Genomic DNA, 10018 nt, shown 5'->3' with positions numbered 1-10018 from the left:
AGAGGGTTAGTTTGAGAATAATTGAAAAAAAAAAGTTATATTTAAAAAAATAATCCCCAAACTGTTTGGTTAGTTTGGGAATTCACCCTAAGTTTGTGCGGTGAGGGACGAATCTATGTAGGGGCTTGGGTGGGCTGAAACCCACCTCGAAATATATATATATATATTTTTTTACAGTAGAAATATGACATTACCCTTAATTTCTTAAAAAAATTAATATAATTCATTGTTTTTTTTTTATATAATTATTAAAAAATGGTAAAATTTTACTTTTTTTTATACTTTTTTTTTTAAAATTTTCAAGTTATTATTTTAAGCCTACCATAAATATTTTTTAAGACCATTTCAGTTCGAAATCCTGGTTCAGTGCCGGTCCTTTCAATTTAGTTTGAATTTCGTATGGCTCTGGATGTTCATTTTCTTCCTCTATCTTATATAATGCAGAAATTATTGCCTTGGAAGTCTGCTTCCCTCAATAGGTGAAATCTGCTTCTATTATTGATTAAGTTATTGCCTCCATATTTATGGAGTTGTACTGTTTCTGTTGAATTTGCCAAGGTAGAATCTGCTTAAATCCATACTTCTGATTTCGCTTATATCAGATTAAAACATCGCTTAGATAATCGGCTAGGGTTTGCGTATATACCGATTTAGAGCATCTCCAACTGATCAGCAAAACCCATCCCATACTTATTTTTATCCTCCAACCAACAGCAAATCAAAACCAAAAATGCGTTCCTTCGTTTTCTCTCTCCAAAAACTCCATATATGCGTTCATACTGTTCATGAACGCATAATTTAATTAAATTTTTGTAATAGGTCCTTCAAGTTTATTAACATTTTAATTTTATACTTCAAATCTATTAACATTTTAGTTATGATATTTAACTTTCTATATTATTTGTTTTAAACATTTAATTCAGTCCTTTAACTTTAATTTAAATACATTTTTATTTTTATTTTTATACAAAATTAAGAATTATAATTAATTTATAATAAAATTTAAAATAATAAGAATGATATTAAAAAATTGTGGTATAATTTATAAAATTATAAAATATATGGGTGATATTAAAAAGTTATAAAAGTTATAAGTATGGGATGGGTTTTGCTGATCAGGTGGAGATGCTCTCAGTTGGAGATGGTCTTAGGTTCTAATTGTCAACAAGGTTTTATTTCTTCGTATCTTATCAATTTGTTCTGCTTTCAATCATCCTTCAACAGGAAGCCATGGAAGCTCATCATTGTTCATTGCATTTTGTACAAGAAGTGGAAGACATTGACGTCTCCATGAGGTTTGACAATTTTGTTAATTTATTGAGAGGATACAATGTATGAACAAATGAATGCACAAAATTGACAGAACCCATAAACCCTAAAAGTTTATATACCCCATACTCTGTACAAAATCTATGAAAACGTAATGGTTTAGGGTTGAATCAAAGAGTAAGGTTTTCTTGAATGGGAATGAAAGTACCCAAAATATTCCCACCCACATCAGGGAACGTTTCACAGCCAGGAATTGACCTAACTTTGCCATTTCCATCAACCTGAACTGGATACTTAAGCAGGTGTCCTGTCATTTCAGTTAAATCCTCACCAGCATATAACCTCCAGTTATGTTCACCAATTTCTCTCACCCGTCCAACACACTCGATGTTCTCGGGCTGCATGAAACAGTCCTCCACGACTCCAGTGTGCTCTGCCCATAGCGACATTCTGTAACCATAGATCTTAACATTGATTCACAACAAAATTTAGGGTTAGTTTGATTCAACGTATTGCAGGCCATAGAGATTTTTTTTTAGAAACATGTTTGATTAAAGCACGAATCAAATCGAGGTCTTAGATGTGTGAAGTTTTACCTGGCCAAATGGTTTAGATCCTTTCCTCGCCCAAGTGAACTGAGGTTGATATGCACCCATTGCAATTTCAGTATCTCTCGACCCTTCTAATGAACGTTGGTTTATATTGGCGGATCCCAATATCACATACTCATCGTCGACTATCATTCCTTTCGAGTGAACATAAATCATAAACCGTCGGTTCTTTTGTGCTAGAAACTGAAAAACAATAATTTAGAATAAGTTCAACATTGAGAAAATACTATACATACAAAAATTTATTGATAGGGTAAAGGGAAGAGTTTTTTACTTGAGGACTGTTTTTGGGTACATTTTTTCCTACATCTGAAACATCACCGATTTCTCGTGTTTCTCGATTTCCGAGGCAGAAGAAATTCAAGTAGTCTTGAGGCTCATACAGATTCTCAAGCCCTACCTCTTGTAGAGCCTTGTAAATTACATCATACATCATTTGCATTGTTTTATTCTGCATAACATAATTATTGTGTATTTAGTATAAAACATTAACTAATAATTATAAGTACTGTCAATGGAATTTGGAATTTCAACCTGCCAGTAGAGAATTCTTTGCGTAGCATTATTAGTAGAACCACCTTCTGGATACATTGGAATAACGATATAAGCAGCAAATCTTTGATTTCCTCTGATTTTGTTTGCAATCTTTAGGGCTATTTCCATTGGTATGAGATTGTTTACGCCCAAGTCCTTGTGATTTTCCCAGTTATACGACGATCCAAGGAAATATTGATTTTCGATGTAGATAAAATGCTGTGCAGATCGAATTGCCTTCACGTATGCTGAATGTATGCTCATGTCTATCAGTACATTCTTACCACATGCCAAGTTCTGTCACAAAACAATAAATACAATTAAGATACATCAATAAAAGCGTAACTTGGAAACACTTTTCTATCTGGATCAGAATTTCATGATAAGACGCCAATAAATGTATATACAGATCCATATATGTTTGGCATGAAAATGTGTGGCTGGACTAAGTTTAGATACAATCAATTTCAAATCGGAATCTTATCTAGATTCACACCAGATGAGAAAATGACATTGAATTGGCATTTGTCAAATGAAACCACTATTTCAATCATTATTATTATTATGATATAATATTTCTCACCTTCATTGTGGCTTCTTTAGGGTCTTTTGGGAATCCCTTGACAGAGTTGGAGTCAATTGATCTGAATATCTGAAGTAGAAATTGAAGAAAGCAAACAGGACTTAGAGGTATGTGAAACATATAATAATATTATTAATTGAATATTCATACCTGTACATGCCAACCTAGAGGGTCATCCTCCTTTAGACATGGCAAATCATTCATCCCAATAATTTCATGAATACTTTCAATCTTTAGTAATGCATCATCTCCCTGTCTTTTTATCTTTGAAAGTCGACTCAGACTCGAAGTTCTTAACCAGCGTTCTTGGAAGTTGGTTAGGATGTCGTACGCTGCAGGACCGTCGATCTTACTGTGCAAATCATGCCACGGTTCTCGTGGACAACCTTCACTCGGTCCCTAATTTAGTCAATTGAAAATATCGTCATGTCACTTTCATCTCCTTTCCTATGAACAATCATTCTTTTGTCCCATCGTTCAAATAAATAATAAGGGACATAAGATAATCGTTTTATTTGTGTCTTGTAATTTAATATACCCTTTGAATTGTAGGAAAAAAAAGACAAGACTGCCCTTTGAATTACAAGTCAAAAAGGGCATTTATCAAGCAAAGTCGATAATATTTTAGTCCTATCAATAATCATTTATAAATCTTATCTTTCAAATTATCAACTAAAATATCTCAATTCTTTTACTTAATCGTTTAACCTTTTAAGGTTTAGAAAAAAGTGTTTAACAAGGGATATAGAGTGAAAATGATATTTTAGTAATTTAGTTGATAATTTGATTGAAGTGGCTCTGAGTAAATCCAAATAACCATTCATCAAACAAAACCTAAGGGTATTTTGTACTAGAGTACTTTCTAGTTTCTCTTTAATTACAAGTTAGTCGTAAGCCATCAAAATTCTTTTCTATCTCTTTTTGTCTACGTATTTCGATCCTTTATCTTCTCCCTCATTTAGCCATCTATTTCTTTCTATCTGGTTACTATTCTTGGTTCCGGTTGATCGGGACACCACATTTGGTATCAGAGGATCTTTGTTTCTAATGACGATTACAAGATCGATGAGTTCAGAAGAGAATGCGGATAAAATTTTGAAGCGGTTGAAGGCACTTAAAAAAGATCACCAAGATTTGAAGAAAGATGTTTATGAGAATTTCAAATAATCAAAGCAATTGAAAATGAGAAATTGAAACAATCTTTTGATCTAGCGAAATCTCCAGCAACATGGTGAATCTGAACAAAACAATGAAATTCTTGTTGAATCAAAGGTCCGATGAATTGTCTCATTACAATGACAATGAAGGTCAAATAACGCATATACCGGGTGAAGGGGTGCCAAGAAGTTCAAGAAACGATATTCCAAGTGGACGAAGAGCTAACTTTTCTGGAATTTTGACGACACCCTTACAAGAAGCTTGCTCGGGGCAATCTAGCCGAACCCACGTGACAATAACAGTAGAAATGGTACCTCTAGAAGAAGGCACTGCAACGTTTTGTAGTTATGCTGTTATTAAACTATTTGAACATGAGCTTATAATGGAACCATCCATAAAATGTGATGGAAATCCTAATGTCAAGCTTGGTGCCAAAGAATTTGGCCTCAAAGATACAATTCAGAGGATTTGCAAATTGTTGCGGGGCCACTTATAACCCTGAAGCCATTAGTTCCAAAATTTCCTTATTTTCCCAAAATCTATGTCACTCATGGCAAAGCCACATGTGATTAGTTCAAAATCTATAACCCTGAAGTTGATCTTATGGTAATACCTGAACTCTACAGATTAGTTCAAGAACTTATCAAAGACTAGGTCTCAGGCAGGTATTTGTGGCCTAGGACACTAGAAGTACCAATCTTAGATCCAAATCAAGTCATTCAAAGACCAAAAGGGTTCAATGACTGACCACCTTGGATAATGGTAGTACTGAAGGAATCACACAAGCGAACAAATGGTCATTCTATCATACTAGAAGAAGGAAAAAAAAAGATTGTGTTACAAATCTATGGAGAAAAAAACGTACAAAAGATTTTAAGAGGATGGGAATGTTGCGTCCTACTTCATGTGCACATCATGTGCATGGCACATTTGTTCTTATTTTCCATTTGATCTTATTTTCTTTAGTTATCTTTTATTACTATTTTACCGTTGTAAGGAGATTATATAATCTTAGAATCTTAGACTAGTTTCATTAGGAGTAATGTTATATTTTTTTCTATCTCCCTTTACCTATCTATTTTGATCCTTTATCTTCTCTTCTCCCTCGTTTCGTCCTCCATTTCTTTCTATCTAGTTACTATTCTTGGCCACAATATCAACAATCACTCTTAATCTTATTTTTCAAATTATCAACTAAATATCATAATTTGCTTTATTTTTTAATTTTTAAGGTTTAGAAAAAAAAAATTGATAAGGGATAGGAGAAACATACCATTTTTTTTAATTTCTTTTTTTTATTTAGTAAAACGATATTTTAATATTTTAATTAATGTTAGGAAAAAGAGTTTCAAATCATCGTTCATATTACCGTGAAATTTGGATTATTGAAGTCGTCCTTGTGCACGGTTTTCATCGTCCTTAAAAGGGGATGAGCTGGAGTATCATATCGACCAGCGCATAAATCGAGTCCTCCGATAAACGCTATTATTTTTCTCCAATTGAAACCCGCACCTGCATCTGCATCCACAATCACAGTCTTTTGATGATGGGTGTAGATAGTTTCAGCTTCCTGCAATAAAAAGAGTTTTTTTAAGATGATTTGTGATTGATTGCAACTGTTATTTCTCATTCTTCAAATTCTAACCTGTTTTTTCACCCAACTATGTCCTTTCCCTACAGATCTTGGACAAAGCAATACATGTACCGAAGAATGTTTGAAAAATCGTCGAGTCACTTCATCGTTAGTTTTCATTATCCCTTCCTATCAAAATGCACATCAATTAGGCATAGTTCTAATTTAATAAAAGTAAAACTAACTTCATTTCATCATTCACATTATTACTATTCATATTATTATTATGGTAAATATCCTATATTTCTTTTAACTTATTTTTGCTCAAATTAACATTTTTTACCGTTTTGATTCCCAAAAGACTTCGAGAAGTAGGATCGTCCCAAACGAGAAGCAACACTCTCACGCCTTCCTGCGATTTCCTCTTGAGGAGATCTCCTAAGCTTAAATCTCTTTTCGTATTCCCATCATCATCTCTCACGAGTTTAACTTCGTGAAAAACCGACCACCCCGTAATATAGATCAACCGCCTTGCCTGGCTAATGGAATCATATATATCGTTCCAGCAATGCCCGTGAACATAATCAATTCCATAGTCCAGCTTCAGCTTCGGTAGCGAAGGCTCGTGGACATGCGCGTCTTGATAAAGCGTCACCTTCCCGCCGGGTCTGAGCGGGAAGTAAGTACCGGGCACACCCGATCCTGCCCCGATACCATAGAATTGCTCGATAGGTATATACTGAATTGAAAGGCTCAACGAAGCTCCCTGTTTACACACCTTCCCTGAGGAATTCAATATCGAGTAGACCCCTTCCACTTTAAGACCCGAGTAAATTTCCTCGGAAGGGATCACGACAGCTCCAATTTCTTGAGAACCGACGACGTCGTCATCTTTCACGATGAATTTAACCTCGGCAGCGTGATGGGCGATGGGGACATTGAAATGTTGGTTCCAAACAGGATTTTCGCTATTCTCAATTACGTAAGTGCGAGCTATTACGGCATGGGAAATGGAAATGGTGACGTATGGATCGGAGGTTTCTTGAACATGAGAACCAAACATGTCGCCTAGTTTCTTGTGGAACATGTCCATGTTTGGTAAATTGTTGGCTTGTTTTACGCAAATGTCTAGGTTTCCATGGAGTAAGAGGACTCGTAAAGAACCTTGAGTAGTCAATTTGGATGGAATTTGTAAGGGAATGCGCTTAAAGTTGAAGTGATTCATTTGGGATGAAGATGAAGATGAAGAAATAATGGAATAATGACTTTGGTTGTTAAATAATAACAAGTTGATGAAGTATAGATATTTTCCAATTGGAAAGCCATCAGCCATGGGAGACCGGAAGGAAGTCTTTCACTAGCTGACAGACTGAAAAGAAAGACTTGTCAAAATTATGTAGTTTTGTCTTTATTTAATTTGATGTTAAATTTAATTTATTACTTAATTTAATATTAAAATTGTTTATTTAATGAATAATGATTTAGGGGCCGAGGGTGGGGCTCCGATCGTAGAGCGAATCTACGTGGCATTGCCACGCTGGATTTTTTGAATTAAAAAAAAAAATTTAAAAATTAAATAGCTTTAATCCGTGACTTTTCGCCTGCCCTTCTCTCTCATTACTCTCTCTTCTGCTCCCTCCTGTGTAAACCCTAGTCGAGCCGTCAGTCTAACCATTGATTCTCTCTCATTACTATCTCTTCTCGCTCCCTCCTGTGTAAACCCTAGTCGAGCCGTGAAGTATTTTCTGTCTCGCCGTGGAAGCGCTCAACCATTTCCATCAATCTCTTCTTGCCGCCACTTGTTATCCGTCTCGCTGTGGAAGCCCCTCGCCTCCTCTTATATTCTCGCCGTACGTATTCTCCAATATCCAATCGCTTCTTGCTATCTATTCTCTAAGATCAATGGATTCTGCTACCGATATCAACATTCCATCTACCGTCCCCCTAATTCCGACATTGTAACGACTCCGAATGCACGAAAGAGGAAGACCATCCCGAAGACACGAAAGAGGAAGACCAACGATGTTGACAACCAAGATTTTAGAAGGTAAGTTATCTTTTGCGTGTTATATTTTGTAATAACTAGTTATATTGAGCGTAAAATATAGTTATATGAAGCGTACTAAGTAGTTATATGAAGCGTAATTAGTAGTTATATGAAGCGTAATAAGTGGTTGTATGGAGTATAATATGTAGTTATATGGAGCTAGCATAATAGGTAGATATATGGATCATAATAAATAGTTATATGGAGCGTTCACCTTTGTCATTTTTTCAGTTCGAAATTGTCAAAAAAAAGAAGATTGCCGAAAACAACGATTCCAAACATCCGCACTTCTCCTCAGGGCCTATGTAAACTCGTGAATGGACTGTCGGACCTCCAGAAGCAAGCTGTCAAGGACATCGGCTTCGGCTCTCTCCTTTCCTTACGTGTCTCCAAATTGCCATCCTCAATTGCAATGTATTTGTTTGAACACTTCGATAAACTAACGTGTTCCCTGAGTCTGAGCAACCATCAAAATATGGTTATTGACGAGTAAAGCTAAAAAAAACTTAATATAATGTTGAATTATGCTCTATAGTTTATTGTTTGTGATATCATAGTCAAATAATTTATTTGAGATCTATATAATGAGGCAATCAGCTCAATATAACGAAGCAACAAGTACAATATAACGAGTCAATGATCTCAATATAACGAAGCAATAAGTACAATATAACGAAGCAACAAGTACAATATAACGAGTCAATGATCTCAATATAACGAAGCAACAAGTACAATATAACGAGTCAATGATCTCAATATAACGAAGCAACAAGTACATTATAACGAGTCAATGATCTCAATATAACAAAGCAACAAGTACAATATAACTACAATAATGTGGTAAAAGAGAATTGAATGAAGACTATTGTTTGTGGTATAGTAGCTGGGTCATTGAATTGTTGCGCATATGTTGGTTCATCCCGCATTTTTTTCTATAACAAAATTTAACAAGGCAATTAGTTAAATATATTACATCAATATAACTAGGCAATGAGCTCTATATAACGAGTAAATGAGCTCAATATAACAAAGTAACTAACACAATATAACGACTCAATGAGGTAAAACTAACCTTTGTTGAATGTTTGGACCTGTTAATTACTTTTTCTACGGCAGATAATTTTCGTTTCGTTGGTGGCCTACCTCGATCCCTCACTCTAACCTTAGTGTATTTAGATCAATATATATGTGTATTGAGCTCAATATAACCGTGTATTTAGCTCAATATATCCGTGTATTGAGCTCAATATATTCATGTATTGAGATCAATATAATGATGTATTGAGCTCAATATAACAATGTCAATATAAAGTTGTATTGATCTGAAGATAAAGGGAGGATAACGATTAAAGATAACGATGAAAAAACACAATATCAAAACATAGTAGTCATATGGATTACCCGAACAATGTCAATATAAAGTTGTATTAATCTGAAGATAAAGTGAGGATAACGATTAAAGATAACGATGAAAAAACACAGTATCAAAACATAGTAGTCATATGGAGTTACCCGACCACTGTCGATATGGTTCTCCGGAGCAGCCACCGTCGAAATGTATTTATATCGAGTTATATCCCGGCCGCCGTCGATAAGGTTCTCCGGAAGAACTGAATCTATTCTAGGGTTTACAAGAAAGGTTGTCTTGGAGAGGATAGAGAAAAGAGAGAAAGTAGTTCCGTGCGGTTATATTTCTTTCTCAGATCATAAAGCGAATCTATGTGGCTTTTTTTTTTACACGCTGGCAAAGCACACATGGCAGCCACGTAGGATTCGCTGTATGGTCGGAGGCCCAGCATCGGCCTCCCTATCACGGCCCTTATTTAATATAAGTAGTATAAATTTAGATAGCTCACTTCAATTGAGTGAAAATTAAGATATTTTGGTCACTTTAAGGATAATATAAATCTAGACAATTCATATTTATAATCATATGTTAAAATAAAAAGTAAAAATAGTTAACTTATTTAAAAAAAAAAAAATAAACAGGTTATTCTAAAAACAATCATTAAATATTATTTTATCTTTCTATATTTAATAAAATTATTAATATATATAAAATTGTATTAGAATTTTTATTTTTGTTTCTTACTATGAGTACAACAAACTTCATTCTTCTCCTTTTTATCATAATTTATCAAATTTTCAATATTACAAAATTAATTTTAAATATCATAAAAAAAACAATAATATGATCATATCTAACCTAATTATATAATAATAAAGAAAAGGTAGGGTGAGAT

General features: G+C 34.4%; 1 protein-coding gene and 2 long non-coding RNA genes across 3 annotated transcripts in view; 2 read left to right on the top strand and 1 right to left on the bottom strand.

Annotated features, from left to right (window-relative positions):
* Nucleotides 1-5979, top strand: part of LOC124932554 — a 22200-nt gene extending 16221 nt beyond the window's left edge. Inside the window, exon 4 of the long non-coding RNA XR_007098755.1 lies at nt 5836-5979. This is a non-coding gene — a long non-coding RNA (uncharacterized LOC124932554). The remainder of the gene's footprint in view (nt 1-5835) is intronic.
* Nucleotides 1162-3412, top strand: LOC124932556. Its single transcript, XR_007098759.1, has 3 exons — nt 1162-1295; nt 3018-3104; nt 3271-3412. It is a non-coding gene; the product is annotated as an uncharacterized LOC124932556 (long non-coding RNA).
* Nucleotides 1297-6971, bottom strand: LOC124932552 (phospholipase D beta 1-like). The gene is made up of 9 exons (XM_047473205.1): nt 6072-6971; nt 5801-5917; nt 5525-5725; nt 3148-3396; nt 2998-3066; nt 2415-2711; nt 2155-2331; nt 1866-2063; nt 1297-1733 (listed from the first exon to the last, which is right to left on the bottom strand). Exons 1-9 carry the CDS (start codon nt 6951-6953, stop codon nt 1440-1442), a joined length of 2484 nt encoding a protein of 827 aa, XP_047329161.1. The 5' UTR covers nt 6954-6971; the 3' UTR covers nt 1297-1439.
* Between the last annotated feature and the right edge of the window lie 3047 nt (nt 6972-10018).

This window comes from Impatiens glandulifera, chromosome 3 (assembly GCF_907164915.1).
Source record: "Impatiens glandulifera chromosome 3, dImpGla2.1, whole genome shotgun sequence".
Taxonomy (NCBI): Eukaryota; Viridiplantae; Streptophyta; class Magnoliopsida; order Ericales; family Balsaminaceae; genus Impatiens; species Impatiens glandulifera.
The sequence above is the reverse complement of the archived record's forward strand: the minus strand, read 5'-3'. Positions and strand labels throughout refer to the sequence as shown.